Raw genomic sequence first — 20838 nt, 5'->3', positions numbered from 1 at the left:
TCAACCCAAACTGATACTCAAACCACAACTTGTCTGAAACTTTCAAGTAACAAATAGAAGTCACTTTATAAAGTCAAATGCATGCTGCCAAATTTGGAATGGCAGATGACACTAGCACATGAAGCATCTTAGATGTTTCCTTTCACAGGATGTTAGGGGTTGGAAGGGACCTCTGGAGAACTTGGAGTTCAACACCCCTGCCAGAGCAGGATCAGATCTTTTGTTCTATATCTTTTGTTCTGTCTCATTAACAGGATTTCAAACATATGGAAAATCCAGGTTGTTCCAAGCCCCCCCATGCAACCTAACCTTGAACATATCAAATGATGTGGCATCAAATCAATGTAACTATCAACCTGGAATCTGAGTGGACAGAAGTTTCTCTTCCTTCCTTATAAAATCTGTTAAATTTAAATCTGCTTTAAGCTGAACTTTTCATTGACTAAAATCTACCTTGCATCACTCTGAGTGTTCTAGTAAACAGCAGCTTCCCATAGAGAAGTAGTAAAGAACATTATATAACTTAGAAATAAATAAATCTTCACTGAGCTATTCCTAGGTGAGGAATAGCATTGCAAAGCACAGTCTCAAACACTCCTTGAATTGCCATTTACCTAAAGAAAATTATATTTGCTGAGATCTGGCTTTAACAAAAATTGTCAATTACCACTTTGCTGCAAATCACTCTAGCTTTAAAACACCACCAAGGTACTTTGCTGATATTCATTTCACTCTATAGCCTGAAATGCACAAGAGACTCTGTTTCCAGCTATTACATTTCATATTCTTTCATTTCCTATGCTGGATTATATTCTCTCATTTATTTACTCATTTAAAATAAAATTGGCCATTTTGAAAGCAAAGGATTGACAATACCCATCAGTAATCTCTTCCTAAAGCAATATAGAATTTGTATTTCCTGTAAATGTGAGGCCTAAATGATCCCCCAAATAAATTCAATTGACTGGAAATCTAAGGTTTCACCAGTGGCCCAGTAAGGATGTTTAAAAATATCTCTCCACCATCGGCAAAAATAAGGACAAGCAATTTCCACACTACTCTTAGCAACCTTTTTGAGCCTGGACATTCATTACAAGCATTATGCAAAAATCTTGGTGCAGAAGTCCTCTGTGAATAGTTAAGATGACACAGATCTTTCAGCACAAAAGCTTGATGGTACTGCAGAAGCTATGAACTCAAAGGTACCCTAGAGTGGTTTCTGTTTCACATGAAAAGAAGGAGAAAGTTTCCTACCATAGTAAGTGAGACGTCCTCTTGCAACATTTTTTCCTCTGGAGTTTTCAGTAATACATTCATATAGTCCAGCATCCTCCTGCTGGAAATTAGGTATTTCAATCATGCCATTGGATTTCCTCAGCTTTATTTTACTTGGAAAGGGCAGACCATCAGTTCTTCTCCAGTTGATCTGAGGCACAGGGCTGAAAAAAAAAAATCAAAAACACCAGGATTTTAAATATTTAGCTTTCATTAACATACTTGAGTGGCAAAATTAAAACCTTAAACTAATATACAATAAAACTCAGAAGCAACTAAAAGCTTCTGTTAGAAGTGGTGTTCACACTGCACATGACAGATGGTCAGATTCTATGGCAACTGATTTGCATGTACTGTTCTGTTCCATGTACCAAACTTTTCATCCATATCTGTGTGATTGTCCAGTGACAGTCAAATTTCTTGCAAATCAGCACTGGCCTCCCCTAGAGATGGATGAGATTTACCAGTGACTGCCATGGAAGGAGAATAAAGGCAAGCCTTTTGAAATTCCCATCCTAAACAACCATTCATTCTCTGATTTTAAAGCTTCCACTCACCCAGCTGAGGAACCAAAGCAATAGCATGTGATTAAGTTATCAATTTGGCACTTAAAATTATGAACACCTGATAAAGCTATCTGCAAATAAACCTCAATGTGGTAAGTAAATACATTTACAGAAACATAAACACATTCTCAGATCATTTGTGAAGGAGAAAAGATGTCAGTTGTGTGTGAAATATCATTCAGAAGAGGAATGCATTTTAATCTTTATTTCAGCTATAAAGGAAGAACAATATTATGAAAGCATCAAGTCCATTTAGCAGTAAAATTCAGACAGAATTCTGGCAGGCTTCAACAACATTTCCTTTTCCACATAAAAAAAACAAAACAACAGGATAGGGCCAAAGGATAGAGGCAAAACTGCACTGATGCTATTCAGAATAACCTGAAATGTAAATTCCTGTGTTGTCATATCTACATTTTATTTCTAAACAAAACAAAACCCACCCCAAGACTGCCCTTCTATTCCACAGCAATAATTGTGATGATTAGAATAGGACCTGTAGAAAACAGCTCCTAAACAACTGCCAGAACTGGATGACTTTTGTGTAGATGAACCCTAATGTGCTTCAGCTTTCAATATGGGTTTAGGCAAAAACTTACTTTCCTAGTGCAAAGCATTCTAGCTTCACCGTTGAGCCTTTAGCTGCAGGAAGAGTCTCAGGAAACTGAACTTCTATTTTAGGTTCATATTCTCCCATCACACCTGTATGACAGGATTGAAAAGGTCATTTTTAATTTTCAAAGCCTTTTTCCTCTCTTTTGTATTACACCACATCAAACTCAAACCCAAGTTTATTTCTCTTGCACGTTGTTTAGAAAGAGAACCACAGGGACCTGCCACTGAAATCACTGTCAGACTTCGGAGAGGAAGAGGAGCATGCAATACAAAATAGTTTAACTTCTTATAGAGCAATCACTGTCCTGAGAATCCATGAAAGGTTACACTGTAACAGACAAAAGCATTCACTGATGTCTAGATGTGTTGTTTGTTCATGCCTCAAAGGGAAGTCACAAAATCACAGAATCATGTAATATTAGGGGTCGGAAGGGACCTTGAAAGATCATCCAGTCCAACCACACTACCAGAGCAGGATCATCTGGAATGGGTCACACAGAAATGCCTCCCAGTGGGTTTTGAATGTCTCCAGAGAAGGAGACTTCACAACCTCCCTGGGCAGCCTGTTCCAGGACTCTCTCACCCTTACAGAGAAAAAGTTTTTCCTCATGTTCCTGTGGAACCTCCTATACTCCAGCTTGCACCCATTGCCCCTTGTCCTATCATTAGACATCACTGAGAAGTGCCTGGCTCTGTCATCCTGACACTGCCCTTCACATCTTTATAAACATGAATGAGGAGCCCTCAGGCTCCTTTTCTCCAAGGCAGAACCCCAGCTCTCTCAGCCTACCCTCATAAAGGAGATGTTCTGCTCCCTTCAGCATCTTTGTGGCTCTAAGCTGGGCTCTTTCAAGCAGTTCCCTGAAGTGGTTCTTGAACTGAGTGGCCCAGAACTGGACACAATATTCCAGATGCAGCCTCACCAGGGCAGAGCAGAGGGGGAGGAGAACCTCTCTGGCCCTGCTAACCAGAGCCCTTGTAACCCAGCCCACCGTACCGTCCGTGCGCAGCACTAGAGGCGTTGGTGACCCAAGAACCTGGCTGTTGGTCACGGTGCTGGTCACCACACAGGTGTAGTTGCCCACATCTGATGGCTCCACTTTGGCTATGTAGAGGTGCCCAGTCTCTTGAGAGACAAATCGCCGACTGTCCTCTTGCACAAACGAGGGATATTCATTGAAGATCCACGCAAACGACAGTTCTGGTGTGTAATAAAAAAAAGAAAGAAGGATGGTTGCTGGGGGGGTTCCACTTCCCCCACTCCACCCCTTCAATCACCAGCTCATTTTAGCAATTTTACAACCTAGTATTACATAGCATAGTGTATTATGGAACAAACACCACCAGAGAGCCAATGACTATGAAAAATCATTTCTACTAAGTATTAGAATCACAGAATTGGTAGGGTAGGAAGGAACCTCAGGATCATCTAGTTCCAAACCCCCTGCCCATCTCACACTAGATCAGATCTAGCAAAACCAAATAAAGGCAAACCAATCACTCTGTCCACCAAAGCCATAACTCCTCCAGCAGATAGGAATTCAAAGTATTTTACAGAAAGATAATTTTTTATCTAGTTGTTTTTTTAAAAAGATTTAATATGCACAGAAATAGGAACAAACAGCAAAAATGAGACCAAGTTTTGCTAAAATAGAAGCATTATTCATTCAGTAGCTACTTAACAACTCAGCTAGATACTCAACACCTAAAAACAGCAAGTGTAGAAGGTCAAAGGAAGCATGGAGTCCCAGTACTGCTCAACACACAGTACAACTAATTTTTCTCACATAAAAACTCATAAAACTTCATCAAAACTCCCTTTATATGATATGGCAAAGCAGCCCTTCCCTACCATTTGGTCTGGTCATTTGAAAGGAAAAGCAGACTTCCAAAGATAAAACCAAGAGATTTGGCACAAACATTAGAATTTGTTTGGGTCATTTTTATTTTTTTTTTTCCTGAACACTGCTCTGAGCCGTGTGTGTCCAATTTTAATTGGCAAAAAGCCCCTTCCTGTGTGAGGCCACGTGCCTGTCTCGTTTATATCCTGCAGAATCAAAGGAAATTAATTTTTAATGGTTTTCCAGGCAAGAAATAATTTTTCACCCAAGCGGCGCTCGGCTGAAAGTTTATAAAAAGATTATAGCTTCTACAAGCACTAATTAGGGGTGATTACAGCTTGATTGACCTGCCTTCATCTTAAAATATCATGTAGCATTTGCACTGCCCCTACAAAAATGGAGATCACTTCTTTTTGCACAGGTTTAATTTGAAAGTGCATAAAAAATTGGCTGCAGTCATGAAACAGAGCAGGCACTTTGCTAACCCTCGCAGCTGAGGATGAAGGTGAAGCCAGGAACGTGCAAAAGCAACAGGACAATTTAACACAAGGTAAGATTGTGGAGATGAAAAAACCCACCACAAAAATTCAATAAATGGGATTATTAAAATATTTATGGACTGGCTAATGCAAAATGGGCATCAAATGAAATGGCTTATCATAATTGCATTTAATTTTCTTCTACCAATATTTAAACTTCTTCCATTAACATAATTTTGCAGGAGCAGGGAGTGCGAACAATTAACAGCCTCAGGACTTTGCTTAAGTGTTTAAGTTTTGTCATATTTGGAAATATTTATTCTTGGAAACAGTCACCTATCCTTCTGGACATGCAGTGGGTATCCTCAGGTGAAACAACAGCTTTCACTAAAAGTTCTTTCCTACATAACATGAGAAGTACAGTTGATTTGTGATAAGGAAGAGCAGCAAGGATCTGCCAAGAAAAGATCAGGGAGAGCTGATGCAATGGGAAGTAAAATTCTATGAATCATAGAATCAACCAGGTTGGAAGAGACCTCCAAGATCATCCAGTCCAACCTATCACCAGCCCTAGCCAATCAACCAGACCATGGCACTAAGTGCCTCATCCAGGCTTCTCTTGAACATCTCCAGGGATGGTGACTCCACTACCTCCCTGGGCAGTCCATTCCAATGGGTAATCACCCTCTGTGTGAAGAACTTCCTCCTAACATCCAGCCTATGCCTCCCCTGGCACAGCTTGAGACTGTGTCCTCTTGTTCTGCTGCTGGTTGCCTGGGAGAAGAGACCAACCCCCACCTGGCTACAGCCTCCCTTCAGGTAGTTGTAGACAGCAATGAGGTCTCCCCTGAGCCTCCTCTTCACCAGGCTAAACACCCCCAGCTCCCTCAGCCTCTCCTCATAGGGTTTGTGTTCCAGACCCCTCCCCAGCTTCGTTGCCCTTCTCTGGACATGTTCCAGTACCTCAACATCTCTCTTGAATTGAGGAGCCCAGAACTGATCTAGCTTGTCTCCAAGTAAGACTTTTGAGATATGCCACAAGAATCTCATGCACAAGCCAAAGACAATTCAGTCAACCAAAACATTCTGTACCAGATATTTCCCCATCTTACACCACAAACACCAAGGTGCAGTTATCAACAGTCTGCACTTGAATGGAGAAATCTTGCTGAGTAAGCACTGCAGAGCAGGGAGGTGGTATCTGTGTACCACTGTGGCTGTAGTCTGGCACTACTCAACAGCAATCTGCCACTTCAAACAGAAACAACAGAATAAAAAAAACTATTTCAAAAAAGAAAAGAAAAAGAGTACACCTGAAGAATTTGAAGGGAACTACCACCTCTTTGACAGCAAAGACTAGAAAACAAACAATAATTCCATTTCTCCAGAGCACCTGGATGAAATGAGTGTCCACAAGGCTGAGGAAGGGGCTGCAGACAAAACTAGATATCAGCTGAAGAACTGTAAGAAAAAAAAATAAAGAAATAAACTGCATTTTCATCTCTATGTTCACAAGACAACAGTGCAGGAAGTCAGGCTTTATTTGTTCTGGTACTTATTGAGCTACTTGTTTTCCTTAGCTCAAGATTTTATTGTCAATCCTCTCCCTCTCAATCTCTCTCTCTTTTTTTTTTTCAAGGAGAAAATTACAAGGGAAAAAAAGACATTCAAAATATTCAAAGGGGTCAGACAGATCTGGATACACAGCAAGAAAATCAGCAGCTTGATTTCCTTCTTGTTATATTGGGTTAAGTCAAGAGTAAACTCATTGTAATCAGTCATTATGATTATGAAAGCCATGTAAAGTGTATTCCAGTTTAATTGGGTCCTTCAACAGCCTATGAATAAGCACTCCTGGAACTTAATTTCCTTTTCAACATATATTTTCATTGACTCTCTTAAATAAAAGAGAGCAGGGGGTCGTTTTTTTTACCAGGGCCCCACAGCCAACATCTCATTTTATATTTATTATACTTTACAAAATTGTATTCTTATTTTCCCCAAATAATTCATATTAAACAACTCCTTCCATGATTTATTATATTTATACCATTTGCCTGTTGCTGATCCTCGGGCACCTCCAGGGACATAAACTCACTCCCCTTTCTGTCAATTACAAGTTTTCAGTTGATTTTCTGTTATAAATGGAAGCAATATGTCTCTCCTGGGCTTCCTTGGAGATCTAAGCCTTTGCTTTCCAAGGCATATTTTTTTTTCCTTATTTGGTGACCATGCAAGGATAAGGTATTGGAAATTACAGTTATTACTCAATTTTTATTTGTTTACTATGCCTTGGTTGGCAGCTTCTCTTTATTTTGCATTCTGTGATTATTATTTACTGTGCAGCACGCTCACACTGTTCTAGGAGCTTTGTGTAACTCAGGGTTCAATTAAAAATTGTATATATGGACAATTGGTTAAGTTTATTTTATCCACTAAATGCAAAAATTCTGAAGGCCATCTCTTTGCTCCTTGTGTGCTGGACCATACCCTTGCTTGATACATAATCACTAGCCCCATACATAACTCACACCCAAATCAAGGTCCTAAAAGAACCCAAAGTAAATTATGTGAATAGTACTGTTCTGGAACAGATTTAAACTTATGTTCAAGAGCTGCTGGAGGGTGTCCAGAGGTGGGCAACCAATCTAATGATGGGTCTGGAGAAAAGATCTGGTGAGGAGCAGCTGTACAGCCCAGAGAAGACAAGGCTGAGAGGAAACCTCATTGCCCTCTAGCACTCCCTGAAAGGAGGGTGGAGTGAGGTCGGGTTTGGTCTCTTCTGCCTAGTATCAGGTGACAGAAAGAGAGAAAACAGCCTCAAATTGCAACAGGGGAGTTTTAGGCTGGAGATTAGGAAGAATTTCTTTGCTGAAAGCATGGTCAGGCATCAGAAGAGGCTGCCCAGGGGAGGTGGTGGAGCCACCATCCCTGGAGGTGTTGAAGGTGTATGGACATGGCACTTTAGGACATGATTTAGTGGTCATGGTGGTGTTAGGTTGATGGTTGGACTTGATCTTAGAGGTTTATTTCCAGTTGAAACAGTTCCATGATTCAAAAATGATTGGATTTCAATTAGTGAAGTGGATGTTCCCATAAATAATCCTTAAAAAACTGCAAATACTTGATTTTGAGTGCATCAAGCTGACTGAACCATAGCTAGAGGTTTTATGTTTTGTTGTTTAAAGATAAGATGTTTCATATGTCATTCATCATTACCCAAAGCTATAGCACTTGAGGCAGCTCTCCCATTCAGAGTTTAGAATATTGTGTAACAGAGACACAAGGAGAAGCTGAAGCATCCTGGCTTTTTCTGTCTGCAGCTGGAACTCTGCCAAACCTGCAGTATTATGGCTTTTAAAAACTCTTTGCAAGAAAGTAATCAGACAAAATATAGAAATGTCACAAACTGCAATTAAAGAGGTGGAAAACTGAAACAACCAGCTATTTTGAATTAGCTACCTTAAAAGTAATGGAAAAGTAACACTGAATTTGAGAGGATAATGACAGATTCCATAATTAAGGACGAAACCAATTAGTTCATCCTTTGGCCCAGTTTCAGCTCCAACTGTGATGAGATGACAGAAAACGGAGAGAAGACTCTGACTTTGAGGATGAGCATCACTCAGGAAGGAGCAAGCTCTTGCTCACAGACATCAAGCAATCAGATATGGCTTTGTGGGGCAGTCACACAGAGATGCCAAGTTGCCATCACTGCTGAGGACAGCTCTATACACAGGAACATCTATACACAGGAACATCCAGGAAAGTGCAAACAAATCCTTTAAAGGTAGTAAATTAATCTGCATGAGGTAAAAGTGCATTAAACTCCCAAAGAATGCTCTTCAGCTAGATGTAAACTGTCCTTAGCTCACTACAGCCTAAAAGATTCTACTGCAATAGGTTCACAGATTGGAAGGGACCCTCACAGGTCACCTTCTCCAACCCCCCTGCAGTCAGCACAGACACTTCCAGCTAGATGAGGCTGCCCATGGCCACACTGAGTCTGATCTTGAATGTCTCCAGGGAATGACTCTCTCATCCCTGGCCAGCCTGTTCCAGTATTTTACCACTCTCATGGTAAGGAACTCCCTCCTGATGTCCAACCTAAGTCTGCCCTATTATAGATTCAAACCATTGTCCCTCACCATATTGTTACAAGCCCTTCTAAAGAGTCCTTCCCCATCCTTCCTGTAGGTCCCCTTCCACAACTGAAATATATCTAAGGCCTCCCTGAAGCTTTCTTCCCTCCAAGCTGAAAAGCCTCCAGCAGCCATCTGATCAGCTGTGTGGCCCTCTTCTGGACCCACTCAAGGAGGTCCCTGTCTCTCTCATGTTGAGGGCTCCAAAGCTGGACATGGTAGTCCAGGTGAGGTCTCAGAGCAGCAGAATCACCTCTCTTGACCTGCTGACCATGCTTCTTTTAATACAGCCCACTCATGGATGTGAGTGCCTGAGGAGGTGTAATACATTTTATCTTACACACACACTACCAACAAACTTCTCATTAACTAGATTTCTTTTACTATTAGCCACTTTATTCCACTTAGTTGACCACCAGAAAAAGTCTATCCCTCCTTTGGCAAGCTAGTACATCTATAGCTACAAAGCTACTCTTGGTGCCTGGACTTCAGCCAAAAAAAAAAAAAAAAAGGAGCTAATATTTTCTCTCTGCCATAAAATAAATCACATCTTTCTCAATATTTGAGCAAACATTAAAGGTTGTTCTACAAATAAAAATCTTACCCGCTCCAGGCATAAGACAAGGTGTTTATGTACTCCAATATGAGATCTCCTAATAAATGTGTAACTGGAGACTATAACCTCTTTAGGTGCCACTGTCAAAAGAGATATAGTTGTGACAATAAAAAAACTCTTGAAAATTTTATTAGATATAAATTGTCCAGAATTTCAAGGTTTTAGGGCATATTCTCAATCACAGTAATTGCCCAGAAACTGAAAAACTGTCCTGGAGTGTTTTCAGATGGAAACAAACAAACCTCAGTATTTCTGAGGGGCATCCCGAGTTATTTGCAGGCAAGCAGTTATATCAGTAATCACCAAATCACAGAGTGGTTTGGGTTGGAAGGGTCATCTAGTCCAACCCCCCTGCAGTCTGCAGGGACATCCTCCACTAGATCAGGTTGCTCAGAGCCTCGTTGAGCCTAACCTTGAATATCTTCAGGGATGGGGCCTCAACCACCCCCCTGGGCATCCTGTTCCAATGTTCCATTACCCTCATGATAAAGAACTTGATCCTAACAACAATCTAAATCTCCTCTAATCTCAAACCATTGTCCTAACACTGCAGGCCTTTGGCAACAGTCTCTCTTCAGCCTTCCTGTAGTCTCACTTCAGCTACTGGGTGGCCACTAATAGGTTTCCTTGGAGCCTTCTCCAGGCTGAATAACCCCAGCTCCTTCAGCCTGTCCCCATAAGGCAGGTGCTCCAGCCACCCCATTATCTTCATGGCCCTCCTCCATGAGGTCCACATCCTTCCTGTCCCTCCAGACAACAATGCAAAAGTCTTTGGTTGCTTCCAAAAAGCTGCAGCCACACTTCAGAGCACAGCCCAGCTATAATCTGGAGGTTAGCAGTTCACTTTTTGTTGATGTTTTCTACATACAGGGATTGAATTGTGGCTGCCAGGAGTAAGGTGAGACAGGATCACATTAAAAGAGAATCATAGAAGGGCCTAGGCTGGAAAAGACCTTAGAGATCATCCACTCTGACCTACCTGCCAAAGGCAGGGACACCTCTCAACTAGAGCAGGTTACTCAAGGCTCCATCCAGCCTGGCCTTGAACATCTCCAGAGAGGGGGAATCTACAACCTGTATTGTGGCAATCCATTCCAGAGTCTTGCCACCCTCATAGTGAGGAGTTCCTTCCTAAAACCCAATCTAAACCTATTCTCTTTCAATTCAAATAGCTGGATTACTTTCCAAACTCAGGGAAAAATTGTTTGGAGACTTATAAATGGGTCTGAGATTCACCCTGAACTCTTCAATCTAACACCCTTCTTTTCTGGCTGAAGATATTTTTGTCTACACAAAATGTAAACAGGACAATGGGAATCAGAGTCCAGCTATAAAAAAAGAAAAAGTGAGGAACATCTGCTGAGAAATTCATTTTATTCCCAAGTACAATGGAAACACCCTGATTTGAAACTAATGCAGACCATTAATCTTTTTGGCATGAAAGTTGAATTATTTTGTAGATAAAATATAAAAGATCAATTTTCAGCACACTGTGCAGGTAATTAGGCATGCAACTTTTGCGTATGGAACAACCCCAAACACGAGAGGCCCAGGCAGTATCTTGCATTTTCAATCTACACATTTAATGAGAACATTGAAATGTTTTAGCTGAAATTGCAAGGTTCCTACTTCAGGCTAACACCTAATTTTCATTTTTAAAATGGAATATGGTAAGGGATCCACTCATTTTCTGGTTTTGAAATGAGCCAGTGTGATGTAAAAACAGATGCAATTCCCAGAAAATCGATATGCACTGAATTGTATTTTTTTTTCTACTGCCTCCCCCCTGTACCACAGCCATACACTGGTCAAGGAGGAATCACACAAACAAGCTGGCTACCTTTTGCCTGAGGTGACAAAGCTCCAACAATGTTAAATGGCCCACTGAAGGCCTGTCTGTTCCTACACTCAACAAATGGTAAAGTCTTTTCTAAGAAGTCTTTCAGAGCAGTGCCAAGAGCAAAGCACACCATTGCTATTAAACAGAAACAGTCTTAAGCTCACTGTTGGGAACAGATATTCAAGACCGGCAGCATTAGTTCCTTATTAAGGCCATCAAAAAAAAAAACAAAACAAAACAAAAAAAAAACAAAACAAAAAAAAAAAAAAAAAAACAAAAAAAAAAAAAAAAAAAAAAAAAACCAAACAACCAACCCTCAGACTTATGGAATGGTTTGAGTTGGAAGTGTCCTTAAAAGATCATCTAGTTCCAACTCCGTCTGACATGGGCAAGGACACTACAAGACCTCATCCAACCTGCCCTTGCTCACAATAAGTGCATCTCCAAACTGGAAAAGCAGCTTGGCAGTGTGGCCTTGCTTATGGAATCAGAACTGAAGTGTTATGGAATCAGAATCACAGAACCACAGAATCAGCCAGGTTGGAAAAGACCTCAGAGATCAAGTCCAACCTATTACCTAACGACTCATGACAACTAAACCATGGCTCCAAGTGCCACATCCAATTTTTTGTCAAACACCTCCAGGGATGGTGACTCCACCACCTCCCTGGGCAGCACATTCCACTGGCCAATTACACAGAATCACAGAATTAACCAGGTTGGAAAAGACCTTCAAGAACATCAAGTGCTTAGTCTGTCTGCTTTTTGTCCCTCCCCTCTCCCCTGTCACACATAAGATTTGATCATTACCTAGTGTTAAGTTTCAAACCAAACATGACCTCGCAATAGCAAAGTGTTCCTTAACTGGAGGGTTAAATGTTCCTTGGTACTCCAAGGAACTCCTGATGTTAATGGGAGAGTCTAACAAACTGCATTTTTCCATTGGGGTTCCAGTGCTGAATAGAAACCCAATCTTGCCTCCTCTCCAGATGATGGATTAGTTTCTCTTTATCACATTTCTGAACTAATTGTTTCAGACTAGCTGTGCTATTCAAAGTGTCTGGGCTCTGATCACATCATTCCTACTCTGGAAGTATGCAGAAGAGTAAGAAACTGCTTTAGGAAGCAGTATTTAAATACATACCCATTAGCCATATCCATTTCAAATGACAAATTGTTCTTTTAATCACCTCCCTAGAACTTTCCATTTAATTGCTCAGAGCATTTCCAACAACGCTGTTGTGCTTTCTCAACACTTGAAAGTGTTTTAAATTGCTTCGTGGCTACAATAATTTTCAGGATAGAAAGATGATAGTTTAGTTTATTGCTCAACTAGAACACATCTGATTTCTTCTGGATGTTAAGTATTAAGGAGATAAGTTCAAGGAAACTAATGGGAATACCCAAGAGTAAATTTCCAAAGGAATTTACTAATGTTTACAGGTGCAAGCAGCAATCAGTGATAAATTTCATTTGGTAGTCTTGCACTCATTTAGGAGAAGGTACTTGGTAAACCCCTGTGAAGAACAAAAATTACTTGCAGTACTCTTGTTAAGAGTGTAATAATCAGCTATGACTTTGTGCTGGGACTGCAGCTATCTCCCTCCTGCCTCTTCCTAATCAATTATCCTGCTTCCAAAGAAAAGCTCAAATATTTTAGCGGAGACGATAATACATAGATTAGGAGGAGAAAAACCCCGCAGCAACAATTTAAGGATAGAAATAACCTTGAGAAGGGGCCAAATCCAGTTAATTTTCCCAATTTTCTTTTCTTTTTCCCAATTTTCTTTTTCCCAAGGCGTGCTTGAGACACCTGGGAACAGCTAAGTGAAAGGCCTTGATCAGAACCTTTTGCTTGCAAGTTGGTTCTTCCTAATCTACCTCCACCTCTTTCTTTCCATCTCCCCATTTTTCCAACAAATATCCCACCACCAAAAGACATAGCTGCCATTAAAATATTCTCGTCCTATGCTGCTGCCTCTCTCAGGTTTTCAGGTTCAGAAAATAGGGCCAGTGAGATCAGGAATCAGCAATAAACTGCACATCCCATAGACTTTCAAGGACTTCTTGAGTGCCCACATCTGTTTTGCTGATGAAACTTATGCAGTATTATTCCCACAAAAATCTGCTTTCCTCCTTGTTCTCTCATGCTACTATTATAAGTAACCAACTCCTAGTAAATCTTCAGTGGAAACCAAATGCACTGCAACCAGCAGGAGCTGACCAACTCTTATGCAAAAGTCCTCCTTAGGCTACAGGTGAAATTGTACCTCTCACTGCACAGACTATAGGTTCTGACATGCTCTTACCTCCCACTAATGAAAACAATAATCTATCTTTTACAGTAAAAAGCTTTCCCTCATGTTGGGGTGGAACTTCTTATGTTGTAGTTTGCATCCATTGTCCCTTGTGCTATCACAGGACACCACTGAAAAGAGACTGGCACCTTCTTGACACTCACACTTTAGATACCTATAAACATTAAGATTTTTCTCTGTTTGTTCTTTTGCAGATTAAACAGCTCCAGGTCTCTCAACTTTTCCTCATCAGACAGATGTTCTAGTCCTTTCATTGTCCTCATAGCCCCCACTAATCTCTCTCTAGCATATCCCTGTCCCTCTTGAACTGAGGAGCCCAGAATTAGACACAATACTCCACATATGGTCCATCAGGGCAAAGTAGAGGGTGAGAACCTTCCTTGAACTGCTGGACACACTTAATGCATGCCAACATAGCACTGGCCTTCCTGGTGATAAGGCACATGGCTGGAACTTGGAATCATAGAATCAGTCAGGGTTGGAAGGGACCACAGGGATCATCTCCTTCCAAACCCCCCTGCCATGGGCAGGGACACCTCACACCAGATCAGGCTGGCCAGAGCCTCATCCAGCCTGGCCTTAAACACCTCCAGGGATGGGGCCTCAACCACCTCCCTGGGCAACCCATTCCAGGCTCTCACCACTCTCATGGTGAAGAACTTCTTCCTCACATCCAGTCTGAATCTCCCCACTTCTAACTTTGTTCCATTCCCCCCAGTCCTGTCACTGCCTGATAGCCTAAAATGTCCCTACCCAGCTTTCTTGTAGGCCCCCTTCAGATACTGGAAGGCCAATCATGCCATGCTTGCCCAGTTTGCCCTTTCCCAAACTGGAATAATCCATCTTTTGCTGAAAGTTTCTTAGGCTAGTTATGCACTTCCATGCCAACTTAAAATCAGATACTGTAAGTAGCTGTAGACATTGTACAAATAAATAAATGAAGGAAATAAACACATACTAACTTTGGTCTGATTTCCTTCAGCTTGGAATACAGGTTTATCACAAAGGTGCTTTAGAAAGATTGCATTTGATAAAGTGCAGAGCAGCAAAAGTGTCTCCGAAGCATTGGTTTGTTACTGGTGGTGAAAATAATGCTGTGACAGATAGCAATGGTTGAGAAATCCAGCTGTGAATGCGTGTTATTGTCCCTTCTATGGACAAATGTGAGTGTCTCTGGGGTACCATTTGATTTCAGACTGTCAGCTGAAATTTGTGCAGATGATGATGATGACACCAGCAGGGCTATTGCAAAAATATATTTTTAAATAAAAATACCATTTCTCTCTGTCAGATTGAGAACAGCTCGAGAAAACTATGGAACCATTTATAAGGCCATTACTTTTACAATATTCCACAGGCTGTCCTCCTTAGAATGCATTTTTGTGCAAAACCCTCATACCATGCCTACTGCAAGCATGATTTATTCGTCATGCCCAGAGAAGTGTCATCCACAATATGTAACAGAAGCAAAAAGAGGTGCAAAACCAGGATGCTTTCCACCTGCTGAAAACACACTGAGGGGCAGCAGAAAAGAAAACGAATTTCAGAGTCCTATCAGTTTGATTTTGCTTTGTTTTAAGGGTATGAAATGATTCCAAAGTCAAAGAAGTAAAATCAATTCAATTTGCAGTTCCCTGGGAAAAAAAGCCCAGGGTGTTGACATTCAAGAGCTGCAGGAAAGGAATAATCAAAGCATCAAAATATCCCTGGCATATGAGATACTTTCCATACCATGTTATTCATGAAGCACAGTCCTGCTAGAACTTGCAGGTCTCCAAATGGCAATACAAGAGACAGGAGCACAAATCTGCAAGTCTAAAAGCTCATTTGCAAGAGACATGACATTATTCACTGAATGATCTGTCACAGCAAACAGTCAGCAATAAACTGGGATCTATTTTTTCATCATCTAATATCATTTCACATCAGCATGTCACAACTTTAAAACAATATGCTGTAAGCAAAATTGATCCCTCTCTATCAAACATGGTCTTATTTATTGATTAATAGCCTATGTTTTCAGGGCATGATAGGAAGACAGAGGACAGATTCTTGCTGCTTTATAGATGTGGAAATATTTTTGTCATGCTGCACGAAACAGGGACACATATAACACAAGGCTAATTATGAATATATGACAAATGGAACTTCCTTGCCATTTCCAAGCAACAGCTTGTCAGCTCCACAATGTTCTTGCCATTTACTAAAGTTCTTGTGGGTTATGGCCATATTCCACACAGTAACAAGATAACAGGGAGCATATACACCAACAGTAAGCTAATTCCTCATTTTTCCAGGCAAGTCTGAATTCTTTCAAATATCTGAATGACCATCAAGCAAACATTCACCTACTACCATTAAAAAGTACCTTTTTCTCCATATATAAAGAAGCTCTGAAGCCACCGCAACAGAAAAAGACCATGCCTCATTGCTTCCTCCTCTCCTGAAGAGCAGAATATACCTCACAAATCCAAAATCCATGTCAGATAAGTAAAACTGACTGCACTAAACAAATATCAGTCACAGTATCTAGCAAACGGAAGTGGCTGAAGACAAGCTACATGATAATCAAGCTACACATTCAGTATGAACAGTAGGTGAAACCCTACAGGAACTTGTGAATTTGCTTTCCTTGGGACTTTGTTGCTCCTTAGATACTGATTTTGGAACAAAATCAATAGGCACAGAAAAATCATTTTTGGATCTCCATATGCCTAGCTTTTTCCATTCTTGGCAGAATGGGAAGAAATTAGCCTTGCATGAATGTCTTTTAACCAGCTGCACATTAAGTGTGTCCAATATTAAGTTTTGTTTGGTGAGATGTTTGTTATATTGACAGCTCTTCAAAACCAGCAAAGACACAACAGTAACATAGTAAAAAATAGCCACAGAGAGTTCGGCAGAATTTAATGTTTCTAACAATTGAAAAAGATAGCAGGAGAGCTACATGAATCAATTGTAGACATCATTTTATCTGCTGAGTCTGTGGGTGAGATGATTTACTGATTTGTGGAGAACACAGGGTAGTTTAACAGACTCCCTTGTAACAGAGTTAGAATTTGATGCAGAAGTATGGTCATGCAGAACGATGACAGATGACCATCTTAATTATCCAAAATTCACTGCTCAATTATAACTTGTCTTATAATATTGAGCATAAAACCCAGCTGAATTAGTAACATATTCAGGGAGGAAGTCGTCATAGAATGGCTTAGGTTGGAAGGGACCTTACAGACCAACTACTCCAACCTCCTTGCTATGGGCAGTGATGCCTCTCAACTAGACTTGGCTGCTCAAGGCCTCATCCACGCTGGCCTTGAGCACCCCCAGGGGAGGGCTATCCACAAGCTCCCTGGGTATTCCATTCCAGAGTCTCACCACCCTCGTACTGAAAAACTTCTTCCTAAGATCCAGTCTAAACATTTTCTCCCCTCAGCTTATTAAAACCATTCCCCCCTTGTCCTGTCACTAGACAGCCTCATGAAATGTCCCTCTCCAGCCTTCCTGTAGGATCCCTTCTCGTATTGGAAAGCAGCTCTAAGGTCCCTCCAGAGTCTTCTCTTCTCCAGGCTGAACAGCCCCAGTTCCCTCAGTCTATCCTCACAACTCCAGCCTCCACACACCTATGGAATCTCCCATTCAGTACATCTCAAACAATGCTGCTAAAAAAGGGAATGCCCAAAACATGACAACTCTCAAGAAAATATTGGTGTGCTTTGCCATACAGATTGCATTTAATGACAAAAGTAAAAAAAATCATCTGAGCACCCTCAACTAGAAATGCTGATCACCCACTTCCTCCTCCCATACACCAACATCCATCATGGAAAGAAGGCTAAAACACAAACTCGGCACATAAGCTCCTGTGTATGATGTTAAATGGAGTTTCATTGTTGGTTTAAATGGTAAATGTCCATACCCTGATGAAACTGGAACTTCAGACTTGGAAAGGACAAATATACCATTAACTGCATGAATAATTTGCTCCCCATTGAAAGGGGATATTCATATAACTCATGTGAATGGCTGTGGCTAAGATAAGCAGAGAAAAAAGATGCCAAATTGTAGAAGGGAAGCAATTTCCCTTATCCCATGCTATAAGCTGGGATGAACATTGGTTTCTATTGTAACTGGAATGCTGTATATGGAGGAATAATCATAATTTAATCAAGTCTCTTCCTGAAGACTCTCTACAGAGAATGTAAGAATTCAGTGCAATTAAACTAGCAAGAACTTCGAAATTGCACAACATGACAAGACAAAAGATCAGCATTTGGGGGGCTAAAGGGAAAGACAAAACATTTGAGAAGGTTTTTAGAATAAGTATTGTCTGAAATAATTTGATAGCTCAGTGCCACAAACACATAATCCAAGGGAAAAAAAATAAATTAGATCACTGATCTGGAAAGGGCTGAACAGCCCTCAGGCCATGTCAGCTGTTCCTAAACCATCCCTGCTATTCCTATTGCTGCTTAATAGATAAAGATTTTATCTAAGACTTTCCAACCTGCATCCAACCACCACAGCTCTAGAGGCACTGTGTGCTTAATGCCACCATGCTATAGGTTCATTGTGGTGAAGAAAGAAAAGGAAGGGTATTTTTCTACCTTGCTCCATATCTCCCCAAAACTTTCAATGATTAATCCTCCAGCTATCAGACACATCCAAGGATTTTACTTAAGTCTGGTATCAGTTCTCAATTCCATTTGATAATTCAGGGAGCCCTTGGCTTGCTTCTGGTATTTTTTTGTGTTTTTTTTTTTTTTTAATTATTATCAGGGTTTGGGTTTTTTTGTTGGTTTTTCTTGAACAACACAATTAGTGTAGGGGGTGTCAATCACACCCTGCCTGCTGACTGCAAAAGGAAATTCCCACCTCTTCCATGTGTTGATTTGAACCACTGTTCATGATTGTGTTTGGTCTCACCTCCTGTTTAACACCTCACACTTAAACATTGCCAGAGCCAGGCAGAGTTGTAGCCACTTTGGTGATCACCTCTGGGTGTGTTGCCATTCAAGGGATGTGAGTGTAGGAATGGCTGGGGTAATTCAGACCTTGGACTGCATGTAGAAACAAAAATTTATCATTCTAATTCTTACAGATAGCTGGAAGAATGACCCATTTTCTCAGCAGCTGAAAAGACAAAGCTGTTGCAAGGCTATAAAAATGATTTAAGGGTACATATCACTTTAGAGAGGGAAAAATTCTGCAAGCTCAGACAGTTGTAAAATTGCCACTTTATGGCTGTGTCTGCTTGGACTCTGGCAAATTTTAAGCCACAAGACCTATTATTATTGTATTGAATGTTTAGTTTACATTACCTTGTCTTTGCAATCAAATATAACGTTTGACATCATAGCCCTTCAATAATGAGACTCCATATCAATTAAAAACAAATAAAACTCAGTTACTTTCAAATACTGCTTGAGGCTCAATAGCAATTAGTCACAGACTCAAGATGCAGAATGAATGATAAAATGTATGAAGAACTTTTGATGCACCAAGAAACCATACACCCAGTTTTCTCACCCCCCTCCAGACAGCAGTGTTTTAAGTCATGCCAGCATCATGACCTTACACTATCAAATGTCTTGAGTGCAAGAAAGCAGGTAGATACTAGAATAATTAAAGACAACAATCTGCTCTCTGCAATTATCTAATCAGACAGGAAACCAGATTCAGAAGGCTTAGCAACTGTGAAACTGGGCAGAATTTAACTCCAGAAGATAATTAATTACTGCAACTATCAAAAAAATCAGACATGTTAAGCACACAGAAATCACTAGGAGCTAGAAAGGCTTCCCAAGATAAAAGGAAATCCTCCTAAGTACTTCTCTCTCCCTCTTTTGGTTTTGTTTTCTCCCTGTGTATTTTGTTCCAAAACTAGGTCTCATCCTTGCTCTCTATTGCATTTCCAGGAGATACTCCACTTTACAGTCAATCAGCTCTGGCTGAAGCATGAAGCTTGGAAGGTCTCTTACCTCCTGCCCGAGGGGGTGGTCCGCAGAGCAGCACAACTCCCTGCCCCTCTCGAACCGATACCGCACTTCGCATTTTCGTCCTGGAGTTCTCAAGCTCTGTTTTGGAAAGAAAGGTGAGGCAGATATTAGGAAGCACAAAAGACTGAACACACAGGAGTTTCCCGTTCTCAAACCCTGCTATCACATCTCTTAGGAGGCACCCAAGTTCAGTGATTTCAGTCAGTTGGCTGCAGAAGAAATGTCTGCTCAAAATGAGGGAGGATGACAGAATTAGGACTCAACTAATTTGCAAGAACATAATTAAGCAAATTCTGTGGTTAATTTTGTTCTTATTCTAGGCTCATGCTACCCTAATTTTGACAACCAAACAGGAATCATAAGCATAACTTAAAAATAGGTCTTTAAGCCACTGCTACTTCAGAAATGAAGGTTCTGATGGAAATAACATCAGGATCCTGCTGAGCTCCTCTAACCAACTGTAAAATGAGACTAGGAACAGAGTTAATCAGCAAACAGATATAAATCTTTTCCAACAGAAAGGAAACCCCTCAACCATCTCCCTGCAGCTGAATCCCTGGTAACATCTCTAAGCTCTGCTGAAGACAAGCACTTTGCACCTCAGTGTATTGACCCAGCTCTCTGCTCTGCCTGGCCTCAGGTCTTCTGGGATCTTTATAAGCCGTGTAAGAGGAGAAAGAAATGCTACTGAGTCTCCATAAATGAAAAAAATCAGAGCAGCAGTATTTTATCCTAAATTTAAGTTAACTTTCCCTCTAAGTGGTGACTCAAGATCCAGGAAAGCATGGCCTCATTAAAACCTTGATTTGAGCTAGATATAACATGCAATACGATCTGAAGATTGAGGTTCGAGACAAAGAAAGGTTTTTCCAGAAATAAAACACTTATTTTTCTATAACAAACCCAAACAATTAAAAAAACCCTTATGTTTATTTATAACCTTACACAGGATACTAAAAGAGTCTTGAAAACAGGGCTGCCTTTTTAACTAAGCATAACAGCAGTAGTAAGTCGATCAACAGTAACTAATTCTCCAAATATATTTTTTAATATTGAACAGCAACAGCTGTTGCAGTCAGAACACTGAGCAAGAGGAACATTTCAGTGCTTCATTTTACAGAAATACTTTTAATGCCACAATAAGATA

The 20838-nt window shown here is 40.6% G+C and overlaps 1 protein-coding gene across 1 annotated transcript in view; it reads right to left on the bottom strand.

Moving 5' to 3' along the window:
- CNTN3 (contactin 3) overlaps window positions 1-20838 on the bottom strand; it is an 88763-nt gene that overhangs the window by 38646 nt on the left and 29279 nt on the right. Inside the window, exons 2-5 of the mRNA XM_054387582.1 lie at window positions 19674-19769; window positions 3454-3657; window positions 2441-2543; window positions 1255-1439 (exon numbers count right to left, since the gene is read on the bottom strand). Of these exons, the coding sequence (XP_054243557.1) occupies window positions 1255-1439; window positions 2441-2543; window positions 3454-3657; window positions 19674-19769 (588 nt within the window). The remainder of the gene's footprint in view (window positions 1-1254; window positions 1440-2440; window positions 2544-3453; window positions 3658-19673; window positions 19770-20838) is intronic.

Source organism: Indicator indicator, chromosome 15 (genome assembly GCF_027791375.1).
Source record: "Indicator indicator isolate 239-I01 chromosome 15, UM_Iind_1.1, whole genome shotgun sequence".
In the NCBI taxonomy this organism is placed as follows: Eukaryota; Metazoa; Chordata; class Aves; order Piciformes; family Indicatoridae; genus Indicator; species Indicator indicator.
This window is presented reverse-complemented; position numbering and strand designations above follow the sequence as displayed.